This window comes from Hippocampus bargibanti, linkage group LG12 (genome assembly GCF_051943395.1).
Source record: "Hippocampus bargibanti isolate YZ-2025 linkage group LG12, ASM5194339v1, whole genome shotgun sequence".
Lineage (NCBI taxonomy): Eukaryota > Metazoa > Chordata > Actinopteri > Syngnathiformes > Syngnathidae > Hippocampus > Hippocampus bargibanti.
In genome coordinates, this window is record NC_142745.1 from 4,079,991 (window position 1) to 4,103,099 (window position 23,109).

The window sequence follows — 23,109 nt, forward strand, 5'->3', positions numbered from 1 at the left end:
CTTTACCTTTTGCTGATCACCGTCTGCCTGTCTTGCATCCCTCCCGCCGTACTCCGGCGAGACAGCGGGTTCATGAGCTGTGAGAACCTGAGCACTGGCTATATTTTGTGTGTTGTTTTGTAGTGCTTGTTCAGGAGGTTCCTTAAGAGAGACGATCCGTTAATACTGTACTTTCCAGCATGAACATGAGAGAGGTGAAAGAATTTTCTTACAACTGTTGGAGAGAATTCTTCAAGCAACTTTTCCGTTGATTCCAAATCATCCTAAAAAGGGGAAAAAAACATGAGGATACTACTCAAAACAACCAAAAGACATTTCTATTGACATCGGAACTTACTTGTAAGTCTCCTTGGCGTGTTAAAGCTCCGTTGAAAGGTTTTACAGATTCATTTTTACACTCCATATTTTCTAAGGATATTTGGTGTGATGATCTCGTCTCAAAGTGGGTTAAGTGCCCCACTTGGAGTTTTGGTCCTGGTATGTTAGCTTCTTTCAGGAGCTCCATTGTGTCCTCCTTTTCATCATGAGCTGCCACTTTTTTCTCAACGACTGAGAAGGTGTCCAGAAATGGACAAAAGCTATTTGATACTTTTCTGTCATCTCCTACCCCTTTTCCAGCTGCCGATACGGGCTTGAGTGGTGGCTTAACATGTGTACGAGGGACAGAAGGCTGCCTTTTGTCCTCTTGAGGTCGTCCCACAGCTAACTGAGGTGTTTCCAATGGCCTCTGGATCACATCCGCATCCTCCCGTGGATACACGTCGACGTGGATTTTGCTGATGGTTGCCATAGTTGTGACGCTGCTTTTGAGAACATCGGGTGAAGACTGCCTGGGAGGTGAAGTTGTCTTAACTGGGTTACAGTCTGTGGAACCATTTTGATTTTGAGGGGGTTGTAATTTCTGTTTCTGTTGAATGAATCAATATAAATAGAATGATCAGCCAAAAGATCAAAACAAAGATTATTTTATATAATAATAATAATAATAATAATAATAATAATAATAATAATAATGAAATAATAATAATCATATACATTTAATTAATACAAGCACCTTTCAAAGCAACCAAGGACACTTTACAATCAAAGAACAATGGAACAATAAACATCTGAACAATAAAACCACAAGTAATATTATAATTAGTAAAAGAGCTCATTAAACTAAACCATAATATACTTGAAAGTCAATATACTGTATGCTTGGTGATTTTCTGTGTGTTACTGCTAAAGGTATACATTGGTTTTTGTGGTCATGATAAGATTATGGATATGCCATCTATTGTTTTAGGAAAAAAATAACGTATTTTCCAGTGTATAAGGCGCACCCCCAATGAATGGTGTATTTGCAAACTTTTCCTATACACCGTATAAGGTGCACCAGAATATAAGGCGCACATTCAATGAATGAAAAAGGTTTTCCAAATATAATGTATAAATATATACACACAGAGAAAGCACCTACAAGGGATCATTCCTCAAGATGGTGAAAGAAGCCTATGTTTCTCATCAAGTTTTTAATGCTGAGGAAACCGGACACTCCATTCCATCAAGCCATGAACGACCATCATAAAGGTAAATAAAATGACTTTATCGGACAGTACAGTTCATTTCTTTAATCATAATACTATAGCACATTTATTATACATAAAATAAGGTATATTTTGTGTAGTTTTAAGGTTTAGAAAATTAGAAAGTAAAATATTATGTTTTATGGGGACCTGGGAACGGATTATTCTCATTTTAATGTTTCCTATGGGAAATTAATTTTTGGGATACACACTTTTTTTTCCTTACACACTGTCTGGGAACCAATTAAGTTCGTAAGCCAAGGTCCCACTGTATATTAACATTTTCCAAATACAGTGCACACATTATATGGCGCTAGAGAAGAGGCTGAGGTTCCGCACTACTTCCCTCTACAAGGGGAAATGGAGTCAGTGGTTGTGAGACCTGTTGTGGCTCAATATTACTTCATATTTAAGGCGCACCTGCGTATAATGTACAGGGTCATCTTTTGAAGAAAATCACGTTTTTTTGGTGCGCCTTACACACCGAAAAATATGGTATTTGATGACACCAAATCACTACATGCACACGCGTGTATTCCTCGGTCAGTGTCCTTTAAGAAGTCTTCCCTGTCATGGAGAAGTCAAGAGATTATTCAAGGCAGCCTGTGATGATTTTCGACTCATTTGCTGAAGTTCAAAAATGTTTGAAAATTCGAGGTCATCGCACAGGATCGACTCATACAAGCATGCCTTTGTGACCTCATGCCGCATGGGAAAATGGTGTTCGTCTTGATGTCTTTGCATGATGAAATATAAAGATGGCAAATCAAATAATCTGGGATAATTATACAATGAATCATTCACCCACTTGTTTCAACCTGGGAATTGACTCCTGCTGAGGACTTGGAGTTTGTCGCTCAGATTTTGTCTGAGACTGCGCCATCACGGCTACATCGTTGCTTCTGATGTCACTTCTGCTACCGGCAACTTTTTTTCTTGATTTGGCAGCTTTTCTGAGCAACAAAAACACAAATGGATGAAGGAGCAACACGATGGAAAGAGGTTATTCCTAACTTGTCTTTAGAAACATGATTTGAGTACAGTGATTAAGCAAAACAGAACAAAAAAAATGGGACTTGCAACTATGTTTGTTTTTCTGACTTACTCCTTGGTAGCCTCGAGGAACATGGCAATTTGTCGCTTGATGTAAGGTTGCCGTAGGATAAGTCTGACATCCGGTCTGTCTTCTGGTCTTTTACACAACATGCTCTTGATTAACTCTCCGAGCAGGGGGTCATACTTACTTGGCATCTGTGGTAGCTAAGAGAAAAAAAATGGTACGTACCGTAATTAAAAGTTTGTGGATCACTGCTGATTTATAGGTACCATCTTTTCCGGTGTATAAGGTACACTCAAAAGCCTTCATTTTCTTCAAAAGATGACCTTGCGCCTGATGCGCAGGTGTGCCTTATATGTGAAGTAATATTAAGCCAAACCAGGTCTCGCAACTACTGTCACCAGCCACGGACTCAATTTCCTCCCATAGAAGTAGTAGTAGTGTGTAACCCCAGCGCCTTGTCCTGTAATATGGTGTGCTTGATATTTGGTAAACTTGTATATATTTGTATATACAGTGTAATTTTTGGGAACTTTTTTCATTCATTGAAGGTGCGCCTTATATATGAAAAACATTTCAAAATACACCATTCATTGGGGTTGCGCCTTATACACCGTAAAATACGATAATAAGGACCTTTGCTACGGTTGATGCTTAAAAGTAGGAGCCTGGCATCTCCTTATCCACATATAAGACATATAAAGAAAAAATAGGACCTACCCTTCCTTCCACAATGCGATAAACCAGTGAGTTCATATCCTTGGCATTGAAGGCGTGTTTTAGTGTTGACATTTCATACACACAGCACCCCAGGGCCCAGACATCTGACTGGAAAAAAATAAATACAATCATCAAATCTCCCAGTGGAAAACAGTAAAATGAGAAAAACGTACCTTGTAATTGTACGGTTTATTCGAGAAAAGCTCTGGACTCATGTAGTAAGGGGTTCCGATAAGCGTGCTGGCCATATCATTCTGGTTCTCCAATACTCGTGCGATGCCAAGGTCCCCAACTTTGATGATGTTGGTCTTTGTCAAAAAGATATTCTGTGTTTTAAGGTCACGGTGGAGAATGTTCCTTTCGTGAAGGTACTGAAAGGGAACACAAAAAGTGACTCTAGGCCTGCTTGTGTTCATGATTTGCCTTCACATCACTGTGCAACATACCTGGAGTGCCATGGCAATCTGGACAAACCACTCCACGACCTGCCTCTCCGGGAGCAGCTCTCCCTTTTGCTGTTTGAGTCTGTGGTAGAGGTCGCCACCTTCACAGAAGCCCATCACTATGTACAGTTGGAGGTCTGTTCCTTCCCAGGATTCCCTGTATGTTACAATGTTGGGATGCCGCAACTGGGATAGAAGCTGCGCCTCCTGCTCTGCAGCCCGACGTTCCCGTTTTGAGGAGGTGGTTAGATTGAGTTTCTTTATGACATACTGCATGGATAGGAAATGGAGACACGTATTTAAAATCAACTTCATGAATCTTGCTTAATACCAAAAATGCAAATTGCCTTTTTTTGGCAAATTGCAAAAATTTTGTTGTTTCCAATGCCCCTTTCAAAATAAATTCAAGTAGATTTCAAAACTTTTCGCTCACTGATTTGTTGTATGTAATCTGTGATAACCATTTATTTGACTTTACACTAGGAACTTCTGTCATTATAACCCTCTTTAGGAAATCCGAAATACGACGTGACCCAAGGAAAAAAAGTTTGACATCTTTGATGTAAAGGTTTGAAAAAGGTTGGAAAATCATGAACATGTTAATGAAGGTGAATTACTATTAATCCTGGTTCACGTTTGGTAACATGATCCAGACCTCTTGAGGCCGTCACTTCTACGGCCGACATATTAGTAGGAATACCTTTCGGCGCACACAATGCTTGCCTTGTAGTTTATATAAGTAATATAATAAGCTCTGTTCACTCTATAGCTTTATTCAAATTGCACGTAAACAAACTTAGCACTTCAAGGTTAGCTGCCACGCGACGCTAGCTGCACCCAAAGATTCTTTTATTGAAGGCATCTCACCTGTTTTCGGTCTGTTTTGTGTTTCACCAGGTTCACCTCCCCGTAGCTCCCTTTCCCAACCACCCTGATAAAAATATATTTATCCATCTTTCTTCAAGGCTCTTCATAACCGAGCCGGACGACATAGAAGTTACTCAACATTCGCTCCGAGAGGAGACTTGTTTATGCGACCAATGAGGCCGCTGGAAAGGCGACAAAAAATCATGAAATTCGTTCTGTAAAAGTTGGACACTGGCGTAATGGGGAGGCGAGATTTTTGAAAAGCAGGTACCCATCGGTGGAGTCACTAGGCAACTCGCATCAGGCGAACGAAGAAATCAGGTCCACAAAGGCCTCCTCGAGCAACTACCGCCACCTATCGACCAAAAAAATACACAGCTTGCAAGCTTTTTTTTCGAGACAAGGTGGCAGTCTGCATGCGTTAATTTATGCAACTATGCAACTTCACTGACGTGTTCTAATCAGCACCATAATTTAAATGGTGACGACGCTATGCTATTTTCAATGAAAACAACGTGACAAAAATAACAGAATAACAGTCAAGTACAAGAATCAAATAGACAAAAGTCAAAGTCAGCTTTATTGTCAAATATGCTAATATGCATGACATACAGCGCAGATGAAATTACTGTCCTCTCGGACCCAGCGTACGAGGCAAATATATATCAATTAGACAAAACATAATGTATTATTATTCAAACATAAAAAGAATAACAAACAAACAACGCTTTTGTCCCAAAACAAATGACAATGAATCAGCCCCGCTATTTTCCGAAACATTTAATAATAATAATAATAATTATAATAATAATACCAATTTTGAGTTGTTGTGCATCGTGTGGATTGTACTGATTGTTTATCAGCCTTTTGCTGTGAAATTTAATTTCTCCATTGCGAGACTAATAAAGACTAATCCAATCCAACAACAACAACAATAATAATAGTAATAATAATAATAATAATAGCATCAAGAACAATAATATTAATAATACTAATAATAATAACTGTTAAAGCGCTATATAAATCAATAAGTACTGTGTTGTATTTCATTGTAATAATGATAATAATAACGGCTGGGATAGGCTGCAGCACCCCCCACGACGCTAATGCGGATTAAGAGGTCTGGAAAATTGATAATAATAATAATAATAATAATAATAATAATAATAATGTGTTGGTGAAGAAAATGGTGGATATTTTTTAAAACGTCGTCGCTATGAAATACAACGGCAAGGTAAAAATCCGTTACAATGTTTTTTTAATGATGAGCAAGAACTAAAATACGACACAACGTGGAATGGAGGCGGTCAAACTAACAACCGGTACAATGTTTTTTTTTTTTTTTATGATGAGCTAGAATTGAAATACGTCACAAACTGTGCAATGGAGGCGACTTTCGATCAGACATTCCACTTGGCTGGCATCATAAAAATGACAGGCGGTATGTTTTAGATCCACCGCAGATTGGTGCGTAATGATCGCCACTTCCTTGTGAGTAGCTCCGCCCTTTGGCTGACGGAGGTAAGCGGCGGGCAAGGCGGCGACTGGCGGATCGACGCGCGCCGAGCTCGTACACCGGACCCCTCTCGCTGTCACGCCGTAGGTAGGACAGACTACCGCCGATACTTTTCGACTCTCGTGGGATGCGCAAATGTCATGTTTGTTTCTTGACATTGCTTCTCTATTGAGACTTGTGTTAGTTTCTTTTGTAATATTTGTATTAAAAAAACGAATGGACTGTTGCACGGGATTCACACGTCGCCCTCGCACACATTCCATTCTTTAAGCGGTTGTATGAACCCTGAAGTCTGATGATATCGTTTCTCTGTAAACATGACCCGGCGTGTTTATTCTCCTTCTGTCACTAAACACGATCTCAGATATTCTTTATTTGACTTCCTCGCAATCTCCCACACCCTTTCTTCCCCCATGCTCCTATTCTATCAATTGGTAAAGCAGATCTGCATTTGGTTTTAGAGATTGCGAGAATTTGACATGCAAAGACCACCGGCGACCACTTTTGTCAACAGCACAGGTTGACAAAAGTGACAAGCGAACAAACAGGACATGCCGGTACTTGTGTGTTGACACTGAACCATTTCATATTTGCCATTGTTAAAAAGTAAATATTTGGTGAATATTTTGCACTGTAATGACTTTGGCTACCCGATAGGGCGATGTTGCTGTATTACTGCATTAGGTCGTTTTTTAATTTTATTTTTTTCAGAACAGAAACGGAAACATCGCTGTTTACATTTCAACTAGGTGTCATAAACCACTGAAGTAATAGGACAATAAAAAATGTCAGAATCAAATATTTAATTTTCTGCTTACTGCGATAAATCCAAAACAATTAGTTATTACAGAACAGATTTGGAACAACATTTAAATGCCTTTATAAGAGATTAATTCACAATAAAATGAAGAATGCTGCCTGTAAGAAACGTTCAACAGTAGAGAAGATTACTGTGTAATCTTAAAAGTTGACCCAGATCTACTGTCATGTAAAGTGGATCAATCCATGCTAACTTTCACCCCGATAAAACCGTTATTAGCATCCGGGTTATGTTTTAACTAACCGGATAAGTGAAAAAAGAAGTGAACAATGAATGTACTGGAAATCTTGAAGACAATCTTTGTTAAGTTGCGACGCCTGCCAGGTGTTTTGTGGCAGCGAAGTGGCTTGCTTGTCAACCCAACTGATTGAAATTCGCACATTGGGGGAAGTCTGACAGCTTGGAATGGAACTTTTAGTGTGTACTCTGCTCTTTTCCAATTTCCATTGATGACACTCACATCGGTTGTTGCTGTTTTAAACACCAACGAAGGAAACAGCCAAGTACACTTGGTAAATCCTTTGACACTGGCCCAATTGTCTTTTTGTGAGCAAACGTGAGGTTTTTGCGGTATGATGACATAATGAATAACAGTTGGCAAATAGCAAAATAAAAAAGCACAACACACATCTCTGGCTCGATTATCTTGACCAGCAGAAATGATGTGCAGTATATGGTGTCACCCCTTTGGAGGCGGGTGAGAGCCAATGTAGGTAATATAGCAGATGATTGAAGGCCAGTGGATGGGAGAGCGAGGGCTCCGCCGTAGTGATAGCGGTCACAGGCGGCTGAAATTGTGGCCAATGAAAGCGGCTCCTAGTGAGTGACATCGTGAAGATTGAGTGGTTGACAGTTTACCTTGTGGTCAGGTCATGCTCCCTGCGAATGTTTTCATTTTCACATTTGTCTTTGCCTGTCGCATTTCAAGATGTGGGTGAAAGTGCATTGGTGACTAGCCTTTTCCTTTTTTTTACACTTTCTTTGTGGGGTAACGAATCTGAACTTCTGAAATCTGCGCTCGTACTGTGAGTTTTCTTTGCGTAAACTTGTATGTCCATATAGGCTATTACCAGTGGCGGACCGTTAGGGCCTGCAAGGAGTTTTCTGCTGGCCTAAAAATATCTGAATCACACTTTTTTCAGTCTGGATTGATTCAGCCATAGCACTACTTAAGGCGTCGCGATGAAATCCACAGCACGTCACTGGTTATTACACAGTCATGTGAAGCATTTCAGGCTAAACTTTGGACTACTTTTCAACACTGTCTTCTTCACCATGCTTGACATTCATATCTTCAACATGACTTTTGGTTTCCTACGCATACGTACAGAATGGAACATTTGAGCTGTGATATAGAGATGTAATAAAGGGCCTGAACTCACGAGACGCTAAATGAGGATCTTAATCTTTCAGAAACTTCAAAACAGCCATTTAGCTTCCAATGAAGTGTATCTTCCAGGGAGAAACACATTAGAACTAAAGTATGCTAGAAACCTGGCAGCAGACTCCTTTTCAATTCGATGATGTGCCACAATAGTTTGTCGAGATACGCAAAGGTGTGCCTGGGTCAACATTTGTACTTGGTGAAAAAGACATCCGTGTAAGTTCGCTTTTTCATATTTACTTTATATATTTGTGATGTAAAGAGCGTAATGATGTTCCCGCTCAAACAAGGCAGGCGTCATTGTGTTATTGTTATTGTCTATGTGTGTTTGTCTCTTCTGTCCATGCTCATCACAGGAATGGGAAACCAGTGAGTACAGTCACTCTCTATGCCCACCCGCAACAAGGCTGTGTGTTGCATGTTGTGTATGTTGGACTTGCTATTGTGGATCTCCTGACCTCAAGTTTTCCTCCCCGATTGCAAGCAACGTGACTCCACCCACGGCCCGAAGGTCATGTTATCAACAGGACATGATTATTTCTCTTATGGTGCCCGCATGTGTTTTTCCTCTTCTTTCCCGCATTTCGAAACATATTTCACTTTCGGTGTGCTCTCGATATTGATTGTAGTCTGCTGTCTAATCCTTATCCAACAGCGCTTTTTTATCATGAAATTGATTTTTATTTTAAGATACTATTGAACAGAGAGTTGAACAGATTTCAAAATAAAATTTTCAAATGTGGCAGTTCAATTTAAGAAAAAGTCCTCTGTTGGATGTCAGTTCCTTTTTTCTCTGGGTTTCCTGTCTCGCAATTAACTGTCAGTGGATTCTAAGAATTCTCACATGAAAAAGTGAACCAACTTGCATTTTTTTAACTAAAGCAATGGCATTAGGGAAAGCGGAAGTGGGTAATGACATCATCAGATTGTGTGGGGGGGGGGGGTGTCCTAGTGTCCCCATTCTAGAACTACTTGTTTGTCCTAAGATACCGACGCTGTGCGATTTTATCAGTTGTTCTCAGCGCACCATTACGCACCATACACTGAGGCATGAACAATGTGCGATTTCTGTCTGCCCAAATAATAAAATAAAATTAAAAAAAGTAAGGAGGAAGTAAAGCATTTTAATCAAACAGTGGTCTATGCACAAATAGACACCGCGCACCAATCTGTGCTTCATCCGCATGAACAAACAAGTGGTACGCCTTCGAATTACATCCGCTTTTGAAATCCCACCAGGAGACAAAGGGAAAGTTAGAAATTATTGGAAACCTTTCAGTCCATTTTGGGACAAATACGTCGAATCTCTGCGCAGAACTATGATAGACTCAAATTGGCGGACTCTGTCATCAAGTATGTAATGACAAGACATGTTTTTATTGTCATGACAAACATGGGAATTGTCACGAAATTTGCTTTTTACCCATCACAAGTAATGAATACAGCAAAATTAACAGTTAGTAGCAGACATTGGAGCAAGGAGGGGGTGGGTATTTTAGGGGTATTGGTGTCTTGCTTAACTCATTCACTGCCATTCCCGAATTTATTCGGGAATTAAAAATATGACGTAGAATGCCATTCCCTAATGTGTTCGGGTTTAGGTTTTTCTTGGAGAGCCGATAAAGCACTGGTCAGGCCTCTGGCATTGTTTTTTCCCTTCCGCAAGGGAGCAGCATTTGCCTTTTGTACAACCGCCCCCATTTCAAGCTTAGATAACTCCAGACCCTTATAACTTAGGAATTAACTATTTTTTTCTGATTAAAGAAGACAGTCTAAGGTTTCGTATGCTGCATTGAATGTTTTTGTCGTCCTAAAACTCAATATTCTGTAGGTCCTGGAATTTGAGTGAAAATGACAAAAACCCTGACACTGGAGTGGACACATTCTTGCACATGTCTAGCAGTGAATGATTTAAGGGCACCCTGGATGTGAGCTATACTCCACTTCTCCTTTTGTCATTATAGCACAAGAATGTCAGATTTTCATATTTCATTGAATACATTTACTAGCACTTATTTCCAGTTATCTTAAATGCTTATCAAACCCTGATTCCTCGGTTGAGATGAAAACCATCGCAACCCCTGTCACAACATTATAAAATGGGCGTGTATGCTACAAAATCTCCGATGCGTGAATACATATTTTTTCAATATTTCAGACAGACCTTCCTGGTCACAAATAACAATGACCGATGTCTCTGGTGACGTATCTAAAGTTCAGATTGTGTCAAGTGGTTGCGTAGAACCTAAGATTCTACGTCCGTCCAACAAAGTGATGGTATCATTTGCATCTCAGCTGCCACCCGCTCTGAAAGACGAAAGTAATTTGGGCTCTCGAATAGCATTGCTGCTCCGTTTGGGTTTCTATGACGACACATAAAAAGCTGCTGGCAAAGGCGGCAAAAAGGGCCACCCGATGTGTGTGTATATGCCTGTGTGACAGACACGTGAAGTATATGTTTTATAAACCCGCGTTAAAATATATCCTATTCATGTCCACTGCTAGATAATAGAACGTAGCTTTGACTTAATCACCACTCACTCATATTCACATAAGTCCGCTGGTATGGAAAAGTGACTCTGAGGTAATTGGAGGTTATTTACGAGGCCATTTCACTGTAACAAGCAGAATGTTACATCATCTTATATGGCCTGACAGGGAAGTGGTTGCTGGCAGTAGGAACAGAGGAAGCGTGAGGCACACTGATATGAACTGGGCTATTTTAGTCCGCCAGGTCTTGAGTTCGAGATACTTTGTGGGTTTAGATGATGATGTCTCTGGCAGCTAGGTGCTCTGTGATTACACATCCGCTTAAATCGTACGATGGGGGCAGACATCCGAATCCAATAAAATCCCAAACAAATCATTAGCTGTATATGCGTTAACCTTGAAAAAAAAGTGATATGAAGTTTGCTTATTAACTCAGTGTAGGTCGGACTTGCTCCCACCCCCCTTAACACCTTCACCCGCTTTGTATGCCATAAATGTCAATATGGCAATAATAATGTGAGTGAATATAGATAAGAAGACCACCAGTTTTTTTTTATTTTGAAGACAATGAATACCTTGAGTTTCTATGAAATTCATCCAAGTGCACCTCACACTGCTGAGATGGAGGGTTCAATTCTAGCCCCAGTCACTCTGTGAGGAGTTTGCACACTTCCCCGTCCCCGTGTGGGTTTTCACCGGGTACACCGGTTTCCTCCCACATTCCAAAAAGATGCATAGCAGGCTGATTGAACACTTCAAATTATTCCTCAAGGTAAATTGGTTGTTTGTCTATGTGTGCCCGGTGATTGGTTAGCGACCAGTTCGGGGTGTTCTCCTTCTACTGGCCGAAGACAGGTGGCTTCGGCCCCTTGCAAGAATAAGCGGATACGAGTATAGATAGATGGATATATTAATTCTGAGCTGAAGTCTCATGAGATATGTTGAAGATTTGAAGTGAGAGTTGTCTTGCGGAGCAAACCATAAAACCACCTCAGGGTTCGTTGCCACATTAAAGCTTTGCAACCGCTGGGATATTTCCACTTTCGATGCTCTGCTGTACAACATTACACACTTGATTATTCCACCGCAGGAAGCGTGCCCTCTGATATACGCTAACTCGGCTAATGCAAACTCAGGACAACAAGCCACACAAAAAAAAATCTAACTATTGACAGAACAACAGTAGAATGCCCCTTGAGCCATGGAACATGTTTCTATCCGGAGGCAAACTGAGAAGAGTAATTTCTCGATTGGATATGTGTGATGCCTATCATCCTTTGCAATTATTGGTTCTAAAATGCCGACTGATTTCAGTTTGGGATTACAGGTCACACATCTGCAGATTCAGCCGTCGCCATCGTCATTGGGTCGTCTCCTTGGTTACCTTGTTCACAAGCATAACTTTAGCCACAGTTGCTGCTGCAGATATGCAGTAAGTGTGGCAAGTGGGCCATGTAACGTTGATGTGGCTTAAAGTCACATCAATGCATCTATTTCATGGGACTGATAATGTCACATGAATAAAAGAAGATGAACTCATGTGTGAAGCTGAGTCACAGTCACAATAAAAAAATCTCCATGGTTGCTTTGCTATCTCAAAAAACTACTTGGAAGTTTTTTGGACATCAAGGACTGTATTGATGTTTTTTTAGGGCAATGTCACTTGTTATATGTTAGCAGTTTAGAGAATAATGATCTTATTTTGTTTTTGTTTGTCCCTTGTTCTCAGTATCGTTTCTGACCGAAACAACAAGAAAATGCCACTGGGTGACGACTGCCATAGGAAGAAGAAGATGTCGGATGTGAAGGAACATTATGACTTTAAAGATATCCTTGGAACGTAAGTGTGGTTTTATGTTTTTTTTCCTACTACTTCTACTATTTGGTCACGCATGATATTTTATCCACACTTTCTTTAACACATGCCAGGGTTTTTGTCATTCTCACTCGAATTCCAGGACCCACCCACAGAATATTGAGTTTTAGGACTACATAAACATTCAATGCAGCGTAAGAAGCCTTAAACTCTCTTGTTTCATGAGAAAAAAAAGAGTTAATTCCTAAATTATATGGGTCTGGAGTTATATGAGCTTGAAATGAGGGTGGCTGTCCAAAATACAATGCAATACATACATATTGGATTATATACACTTTAACAACAGATGAAGTTGGAACAAAGCGCTAACATAGAAAAAAGGGAATGTTGCCCCCTCGTGGAAGGGAAAAACATTGCCAGAGGTCTGACCAGTGCTTTATCGTCACCAAACAAGAAAAAACAAAACCCAAACAAATTCGAGAATGGCACTCAACGTCATATTTTCAATTCCTTAATAAATTTGTGAATGAGCTAAAAATTCACACGTTAAAAGTGGCATTACTTGAACTTTTTTATGCAATGCTATGTTGTCCTCCAAATCATTTTACCTCACATAGTTTGGTTTTGCAGTAATAAAAAAAAAACACACTCATTCAAGCTTGTGATGTACAGTTTATGATACCGCGTGATGACACAATGTCAACAAACCCTCCACAAAGAATTAGAGGCTGTCGCTCTGCTGTCGGCCTGTAAATAATTGTAGATGGAACTTGAGAAAGCCTCTTAAGGAAATGCAGTTACTTTAAACTATTCTGAGAGAGCCATGACAGCTCCGCGCCCCGGAGCCGAGTCGACACGTCCGTGACAACACAAAACAATACACTTCACATGGATGACGGTTATGCTTTGGCTGCCGCATTGAATTCCTATAGATCAGGGGTCTCAAACTCAATTTACCCGGGGGCCGCTGGAGGCACAGTCTGGGTGAGGCTGGGCCGCATCGGTTTTTCAACAAGAAAATCACAGATAAAACATTCCAATGTGATCAAAATCTTTATTTTTAACACACAAAAAATGAATTAAATGAATAAATGGAAAAATGAATAAAAAAATAAATGAACCAGTAATAAATAAATAAAATAATGATCATAAGGCAGTTACAGACGACTGAAAAAACCACAGGAAAACTAATTATTTTAATAAAGTTTCAAATGTCTGTATTCACAGTTCTTTAACCTTTAACTTTCTTAACATAAAGAAAATATTGAACATTAACTGACCTGAACATTGCTTATGTTGCCTACTTGTTCAGCTCCACACACAAGTTTCATTCATATCAATCATGCGGGCCGCACTAACATTAATCTTTCATATCAAGGCGGGCCGCAAAATATTCTTTCGGGGGCCGCATTTGGCCACGAGTTTGAGACCAGTGCTATAGATTGTTCAGGTGTACAGAGTGTGGAAGATTGAATGCTTTCTAACGGACCGGCCAGCTTTGCAGAAAATTCAGAACTCTCTGAACTGTCAAGATTCAGAGAACGGCAGCTAAAATAACGAAAAAGATATTCTGTCATGAGCTGAGAAAACTCCCGTGCAAAACGTGAGAGTGCCAAATTCAGCAGTTTCAAGATGACACTTATTGATGATATCTACGTTACGATGCGTTAAGTTGACTCTCAGGGTCAGCCATAAGTGCGTCCGCACATGAAATTCAACCCTCCTCCCTGCTTTTCCTGACGGTTCGGAATTCCCGGCGGGATATGAGTCGCATGCTTACTTGCGGTTCAGCAGCTACCGGTTGCAATTGACTCTGTTGCATCGCTAAATACCGTCAGTAATCCTCCCCTCAGTGGCGGTGAAATAAACTCCACTTCTGAGAAGTATCATTTTCACAAAAGAAGGATGAGCGCTTGTTATTGTGACACAATGAGCCAATGTGAACAGGTTAATGACAGAGAAGCTATGATCACCGTTTCTGTAAAATGTAGAGTCGCAAAACAACCGATAAGTGTTTAGCTGTCACAGTACACTTTAACTCATTCACTGCCGTTCCCGAATGTATTGGGGAAATGAAAATATGACATGGAGCGCCAATCTCAAATTTGTTCAGGTTTTTCTTGCAGGGGTGCTGATAAAGTGTTGGTCACACCCCTGGCAATATTTTTCCCTCCCACGAGGGGGCAGCATTTGCCTTTTGTACCGCCGCCCCCATTTAAAGCTCAGATAACTCCTGACCCATATAACTTAGGAATTAACTCATTTTTTTCGATGAAAGAAGAGAGTCTAAAGTTTCTTACGCTGCAATGAATGTTTATGTATGACTCAATATTCTGTGGGTCCTGCAATTTGAGTGAAAATGACAAAAACCCTGGCACTAGAGTGGACACATTTTTGTGCATCGTCTGGTCGTGAATGATTTAAATAAACATTATGGTCAGAGCCATTTTACAGTGGAGAGTTATCAACTATGAACAGAAAATTAGGAACTGGATGTTTGTCAAGAGAGAAAATAATTCAAATCAAGAAGCATGTTCCAGTATTTGTCAGCCAGTAGAAGCCTATCAGGTAAAACTAACAAATAAATACATAATAATGTTTAATATTTATATCAGCAATACTAAACAATCATTTGCACTGTTTTAGACAATTGTGTTCTTAGTTTAAATTTTGAGAATTGTACATATGTATTTTTTTTATGTTTATTTGTGTGTCTTTTTATGTACCGGTATGCATTTTTTTAAATATTTGTTATTGTTTGGGCTTTGCAAAGGAACTGCCATGCCAAATGCACTTTTCCCTACAACAGTATATATATAAAATCCAAAACTATTTCATTTATCACCATCTGCTTTCACGGCCAGTAGGCCGAGACATGAGGTGAAGGTAAGGCCACTTCATGTATGTCGGGACATTGATCTTAATGATTTTTGAATCAGTCTCATTTGAGCACTTAGCGGTGCATGACATCATTTGCCAGAGACATTGAAAGGTTAAATACTGAAGTATGGGAGGAGCATTTGGTCATGGATTACTGCTGGGAGATGTATATGTGTGTACGTGTGTGTGTGTATGTACATGTGTGCACAGGCGCATGCCTTATTTGCCTAGTTTGCTTTTCTTTGGGCATGACAATCTCTATTAAACCTCTTAACTTGAGAGGACATTGTGTGCCTGTGTCGGCGTGAGCGTGTGCTTGTTGTTCGGAGTGGATGCTGGGATCATCTGCTGCATGACATTTGGAGGCTCTGAACTCATCATCTGCGTCTCAAAGGCCTAGCTAATAATGTAGTGTAGAATCAGTGTGAAGAAAAGAACCAAGTAACTGTACAGGACCCACTTTCAAAGCTTGCTCTTATTAATTCTGAGAGGAATTTTACAACACAGTTTGATTGGGTTCTATTTGATGAGGTCCTCCTGAGTATATCTCGGTTTTTGTCTGACACAGAGTTATGGTCCCAGACACAAAGTCAAATGAGAACTGATATTTGAGAAGAAACGTTTTTTTTTTTCCCTCGTGCTTGCTGATTGTCACATGTCAGGATGTTTATTCAAGATATTTGCTTGAGTATATATATTTTTTTCTATTACACACACCCACATCCCTGTTCCTTCAGGAGTATCTTGTGTGTGCCGTACCTGATACAAAAGTGAAATTCTTGTTTGAGTGACACAAACATAACGCCATAGAAACTCAAATGATTGTTTGTGGAAGATTTCTTTTTAAATGTCTGCAGCTAAGTAGTTAAAATGGTCATCTGAATATCCTGAATAGGTAGACAACAGTATGTCACGTCCAAAATAACAATGATGATACCACAGTACTGTAGTACACAAAGTGTACATTTACTACATCACATAGATGCACATTAAGTTTCCTGAACAGATTCCAGCCAGTCAATTCTGCTTCTGCCATATGAACCACACTGCACCAAATTTAAAAGGAGCCACTTCCGTTGGCCCGCTCCATTTCGTGGTCTGTGGACTGTGTTCACGCCCACAACGGCGCAATCGCTTTTTTCGAATTGGGCGCATTGGTACAGTAAAAGCGCGCTTTGAACTAGAATTGCACGAAAACAGTTCCCATATACATGTACTGTACTTACATTTTTTTAAAGGTGAATTCGCCGTGCTTGTGTATCAAAATGGTAACCCAAAAAGATGAGTTACTTCTTCTGTATTTTGTCCTTTGAATGAAATAAACGATAAACGGCCACAAGACTGCATTCATACTTTTAGGATCAACATATGAAGGAAAAAAGGCCTGTAAAAATGCAAATGTGTGGGACAATTCATCAAAAACATTGTCTCATTGTCATCACATGCCTCTGCACCTGTACCAGCTCAATTCAAGGAGCATGTTTACAGGGCGATTCCTGGCTCCGCGCGTTCAGCGGTGTGCCACCTTCATTTGCTATTGTTGTCTTGGTAACAACTAGAGACACTTTCCAGAATGGACTCAAACAGTCACTATGGAAACAAAGTTTTTTGATTTGCTATTAATACTCCGCCGCGTGTCCAACTGCACGTGTTCGTTAGGAGAGAAGGAATAAACGGCGTGCTTGTGGTTTTATAAGAATCTTGTGAGGATTCGCGTTTGTTTTTAGAACAATCACCTTGCAGTAATAAAAGCATGTGTATACGAGCACCAAGTTCATTACACACATCTCAGTTTTTTTCATTTTTATTAATTTGAAATAATGTTTGGCAAAACATTTGTGGAGGATGCAAGTGCGCTGTCGTTCAGCAGCATTGGTTGAGTTTCTGTTGTGACTCCCGAGTTGAAGCGGCATGGTTTTGTAATCAAAACAGATGGGGATTAATAATGCACACAGGCGACAGCACTTACGCTGCAATCAAATCAAATCCTCTTTGGCCTTCTCCGTTTTCTCTTTGCTATTATTTATGTTAATCTTTTTCCGGTTGATTTCGCTCCCGTTTTCGGGTGTCCGTGACCGCGGACCGTTTTCTGGTTTGACATCTCGTGTGCTGTTATGGATGCATCCTTTCAGTGACGAAAGGTCGCTGCTATTAGTCATTGATCCATGCATGGTTAATTGATTCAGGCTGATGTTATGTACACTGGCCTAAGTAATATTTGAGTCATTTTGAAAATAAACTCTCACAGGAATCTGGCAAAAAAAGATCTGGATCAAAGTACATACAGTCAACCATGTAGTCATACTGGTTATTTAGGATGAGAACTTTTGTTTCGTTTAGGTGTTTTTCCTCATGGCAGCATTTCAAATATGATTACGTTTTGTGCATGTTGTTTAAGTGTGCCTTGATATCATTTCCCAACTCTGGAAGATTCTGAACATTTTATTTGATTAATGTCTGTGAAGCTACATATTTAATCCAAAACATACATTCAAAATGCATCTGTGATCTTCTGCTCATTATAAAACCTGCTTTTCTTGTTCATGCGCAACATTGCTGCTAGCTGCAGTTCAAAAGCTACAATACTTGCCCCTATTATTCCCACTGGCTTTCAGGCTTTCTCTACCCGACTGCACAAACAGGCCGTGTTGACATTTTAACTCATTCACGAATTTATTTGTTTATTGAAAATATTACGAAGAGCGCCATTCCCGAATTAGTTTGGGGTTTGTTTACCCTTACGTGGGTGCCGATAAAGCGCTGGCCAGACCTGTTTTCCCCTTCCACAAGGGGGCAGCATTTCCCTTTTTTTCCACATTAGCGCTTTGTTCCAGCTTCTGCTGTTGTTAAAGCGCTATATCAGCTAATATGTATTTATTACATTGTATTTTGTACAGCCGCCCTCATTTCAAGCTCATATAACTCCAGACCCATATAATTTAGGAATTAACTTTTTTTTCGGATGAAAGAAGAGAGTTTAAAGTTTCTTACGCTGTATTGAATGTTTATGTAGTCCTAAAACTCAATATTCTGTGGGTCCTGGAAGTGACAATGACAAAAACCCTGGCACTGGAGCGGACACATTTTTGCATTGTCTAGCAGTGAATGAGTTAAACGTGCACGTTGTCATTTTGAGATGATGCATTTGGTTTTTATTTTGTTATTTTATTTTTGCCATTCGTTGGATGACAGCAACTTCATTCAAAACGCATGGGGATGGAGCATTGGGAGCCCCACGGGATGAGAGGAAGTGAAGGGGAAAATTTGGAGAGAGTGATGTAATCGTCTAAAATCATTAGCCATGATGGATCGGCCCCTGACAGTTTGTGGTTGGATGGTAGGATGTTGAGACAATGGCCTCCACTGTTGGCTTTGAGTGATGTGTGCGTATATCTGTGTATGTGTTTATGCATGTGTTTGCATGCAGCGGTCACAAACAAATACTGTATCTAGATTTTTGTGATTCATTTTGACTCTTAAACCGCAATGCTAATCTACTTATATTGAGCTTTGGACATTTTTGGACGGACTTCCATTCTTTGTTAGTAAATTACTTTTTTTTTTTTTCAATATACAGTAAAGTCTCGTTATATCGATATCGGATATATTGATAATCCCGGTTATATCGATACTATTTCTATGCACGCACGGAGAAAATTACATGCAAACAGGGTCGGATATATCGATAGTCCCGGTTATATCGATATTTTTTCGGACTCCCTTGAATATCGATATAACGAGACTTTACTGTATTATGTAATTTATAGCATCACATTTCCTTCGGAACATCTCTCCCTCTGAACTCTTTTACAAACAAAATAGTTTCCCATGAATGATGTCTGGAGTACCTTGCATGTTGGTCATGAATAACCCGATGTGCAAACATTCAGATGATGAACATGTACGCTATGCCGTGACACTTCTTCAGGGACGCTAGAGCAGCAGCAATAGTTGCTTTTCTACTGTAATGTCAAAGGAAGGCCAACCTTTAACTGCGTCTATGAAAAGTGCAGATACTGTATATCGTTACTGTAGCACTTTATAATATGGTGTGCCTTACATTTTGAAATATTTTACATATTTCTATATTATATTCGAAAAACGTTTGTCATTAATTGAATGTGTGCCTTATATATGGAAAAAAATTTGAAAATACACCATTCATTGGGGGTGCGCCTTATACTCCGATGCGCCTTATACACCGAAAAATACAGTATTTTCTTTCCTTAATGACTGGACTCTCCATGCTACTTGATGCTTTCCGAAGTGTTAATGAGCTAAATTTGCCTCATTGCAATCATTTTCCTGATTTTCAGGAATTTTGTGATTGTGACGCTGTCAGAAGTCGGTTTACATGACTGTGTGATTGTTAAATTGAGGTGTAAAGGCAGGTGTGGAAAGGAGCTGAGACATTTGTCTTGTAGATTTTTGGGTGTGTGTTGTGTGCTGAGCAGGAAGTCTATTTTTGTTACTTTTTATTGTTCCTTGTTTGTGTGTCTGAATCAAATAAATTCACAGTGATTGTGAACAAGGTAGTCATGCCTAAAAAAGAACAGCAGACACCTTTATGGAGCAGATGAGTCTCTCAGCATGAGAGCTGTCCCGCTTCATCTATTTTTCATCTCTCTCCCACTCTCTCTATCCAATGTTAAATATATATTTGTTCTTTCTTCTATCCACAATCCATTATTGACCACACTAATGTCCCAGATAAACATCTGACCTCACTCCAAAACTAGAATATGTCTTTTTTTCTCTGCCTTACTTTGACTCTACTGTACTTTTTATAGCATCTAAATTTCAGGATGATGTAGCTTAGATCTTCCTCCATTTAAAAGACTATGAGCCATAAACAGTATCATGGACTTCAAAAGCACGGGACAATATGTTATCCTGTGTCTGAATGAGGCTTGTGGCTAAGACTGTCCATTTATGTCTTCTCTCGTTGCTCACACTCAAAGATTGATAAGCCTATTGCTTATCATTCAAAACAGTCAATTCAACCCCAAACCACGAAATCCATGCCTGATTGCGGTAGCCGTGCCCTGACCTAATTCGTACAGAAGCCTGTATCTCAGCACAGTGCAGCTCTACATAGCTTTGCCGCCAGTTCTTGGAAAACACACCCACACACACACACACTGTTGGGGTAATTCGCTATACGAACATCTTTAAACATCGCTTTAAATATGTTCGTATAGCGAATTACCCCAACACACTCAAACAAAGACAAATGTGTATGCACCTCCATCTCCCGGCAGCAAAATATCCCTGAAAACATTTTAAGTATACACTTGAATGGTTGACATCTTAGTCTGCTTTTCCTTATCAATATTATTCATATCCCTTCTTTCCTACATTACAAGCTCTCTGCATATTAGCGAACAGACGCAATGATTCTCCGTGTACTTTAATTTTAAGTAATAGACATCCCAAAGGAAGCCTGTTTGTTTTCCATCTTAATTACACGAGAGTATCATTATGTCTGTTCCCTCGTAAGATCACTTCTCTAAATGGACCTTTGAAGTGTATCAAATATTATGTTCAACAGATTTTTTTTAATTAACTCATTCACTGCTAGACGATGTGCAAAAATGTTTCCACTCCAGTGCCAGGGTTTTTGTCATTTTCACTCCATTTGTAGAACTCACAGAATATTGAGTTTTAGGATTACATAAACATTCAAAGCAGGGTAAGAAACATTCCAGTCTTCTTTCATCAGAAAAAAAGTTAATTCCTAAATTATATGGGTCTGGAGGAATTGAAATGGGGGCGGCTGTACAAAAGGCAAATGCTGCCTCTTCGTGGCAGACAAAAACATTGGCAGAGGTCTGACCAGCGGCAGCAATGGCGCTCCATGTCATGCTTTTCAATTCCTGAATAAATTCTGGAATGGCAGTGAATGAGTTAAGAAGGGTACAGAATCCTAAATGCCATACAAATAGAAACAAAGCAATAATGGTGTACTTGCGTGTCATTCGAGCCTGTCATGGTGATAGTTCAAATAAAGATTACTGGCAGATGAGTCTTTAAATTAAAGTCTCGTTATATCGATATTCTCGGGAGTCCGAAAACATATCGATATAACCGGACTATCGATATATCCGATCCTGTTTGCATGTAATTTTCTCCGTGCGTTCATAGAAATAGTATCGATATAAGCGGTACTATCGATATAACCGATATCGATATAACGAGACTTTACTGTACTTTACGTTCTTTTCGAAATGACTTATTGATATCCTCAGTCAATACTTTCATCAAACATAACTTTGCCTTAAACGAGCCGTTTAACTTAATGCTAGCAAACAATGGAAAACAAAGTCTAAGGAATAGTATCCTGACGCTATTTCAATTCAAACAGTAAGTCACTCGCATCAAGCCAACCTGTCTAATATGTGACCGTGTGTGGATCCCAAGACTGAATATCATCTGTCTGTATTTAATAAACGGGTAACACTTACTGAAGTATCTCTGTTATGTGGACTCACATACTGGCACAACACCAAGCGAGGCAAGTGACATATTGAACAAGATGGCGTCCTGAGGTGTGCCAATTAGCTGGTAGCTAGCGCCCTTCCCACATATACCCCGTGGGCATTTTCAAGTCACTGTAGGCTTGAAGCATATACATCATCACTTTAGTTAAATATACATAGGTATATGTTGACATATCAAGAACATTTGACATTAAGTAACTGGGTTGTCTCAACATTACATGGAAACATTTTTTTCATTTTTCTACACAGGGCCTTTCAAACCAAAACAAAAGTCCAAAATAACAACATGAAAACACGAGTTTGATGTGCTCCTTTGCAGTGACTCTTTTGCAATGTGAAAAATGAGGTCACACAAGCCTGATGTGTGTCACGCTTGCTATTATCACCGTCAAACCAGATCTACACCCTAATAATATGCAATGATATTTACAAATGTGCTCGCAGCGAGAATGACTCACGCAATTAGATGGATTACTCCAGATGTCTGTATGTAAATGGTTATTTACAGATGGAGCAACATGTTTGTGATAGAAGAGGTGGGAAGTGCGATTAATGTCTGTCACCACAGCTTGCTATCTATGCCCTTGTTTGGAATCAGCAAATAAACAGCTCATTTTTGTCAACAATCCAATTAATTTTTCTTCTAATTTTTGGGGAGAGTCGATCCTCATCATGAGAGCCTTATCCCAGCTGACTTGTTTGGCAAGATGTTAGGCACACCTTATACTTCGCAATCAATTTCAGGGCATATACCATTCGTTCTCACATTCCCGCCTATGCACGAATACATAGAAGTGCAGGTAGAACAGGCTAACTTCTCATGCTAATTTCTCACGCACCAACATCATTTTCACTGTTTTTGTTGTTTTCATGTAATTTTGCGATGCAAATACAATAGGACATAATTGTTCTGCTGATAATTACATAAAAGCTCTGAGTACAGAGTGATTTTTAGCAGCACACAGAGCAAAGATGGTCTTTTTGTTTCACCGCCAGTCTCCCAGTTGGAATTTTCTCACAGTTTTGATTGGACCAGATGGTCCGGCAC

At 39.7% G+C, this 23,109-nt stretch overlaps 2 protein-coding genes across 6 annotated transcripts in view; one reads left to right on the forward strand and one right to left on the reverse strand.

Annotated features, from left to right (window-relative positions):
- nek4 (NIMA-related kinase 4) overlaps positions 1–23,109 on the reverse strand; it is a 35,602-nt gene that overhangs the window by 2,867 nt on the left and 9,626 nt on the right. Inside the window, exons 1-9 of one of the 3 annotated variants that reach the window (XM_089011150.1) lie at positions 4,656–4,988; positions 3,792–4,058; positions 3,519–3,716; positions 3,346–3,453; positions 2,674–2,828; positions 2,377–2,521; positions 338–907; positions 213–263; positions 7–141 (exon numbers count right to left, since the gene is read on the reverse strand). In XM_089011150.1, coding sequence (XP_088867276.1) covers positions 7–141; positions 213–263; positions 338–907; positions 2,377–2,521; positions 2,674–2,828; positions 3,346–3,453; positions 3,519–3,716; positions 3,792–4,058; positions 4,656–4,742 — 1,716 coding nt within the window. In that variant the 5' untranslated portion in view covers positions 4,743–4,988. Of the gene's footprint in view, positions 1–6; positions 142–212; positions 264–337; positions 908–2,376; positions 2,522–2,673; positions 2,829–3,345; positions 3,454–3,518; positions 3,717–3,791; positions 4,059–4,655; positions 4,989–23,109 lie in introns of those variants that run through there. The other 2 variants (XM_089011151.1, XM_089011152.1) reach the window with 2 other exon arrangements.
- Positions 6,057–23,109, forward strand: part of camk1b (calcium/calmodulin dependent protein kinase Ib) — a 30,283-nt gene continuing 13,230 nt past the window's right edge. The window contains exons 1-3 of one of the 3 annotated variants that reach the window (XM_089011154.1): positions 6,165–6,258; positions 8,732–8,744; positions 12,595–12,705. In XM_089011154.1, the coding sequence (XP_088867280.1) occupies positions 8,734–8,744; positions 12,595–12,705 (122 nt within the window). In that variant the 5' untranslated portion in view covers positions 6,165–6,258; positions 8,732–8,733. Of the gene's footprint in view, positions 6,259–8,731; positions 8,745–8,904; positions 8,924–12,594; positions 12,706–23,109 lie in introns of those variants that run through there. The other 2 variants (XM_089011155.1, XM_089011156.1) reach the window with 2 other exon arrangements.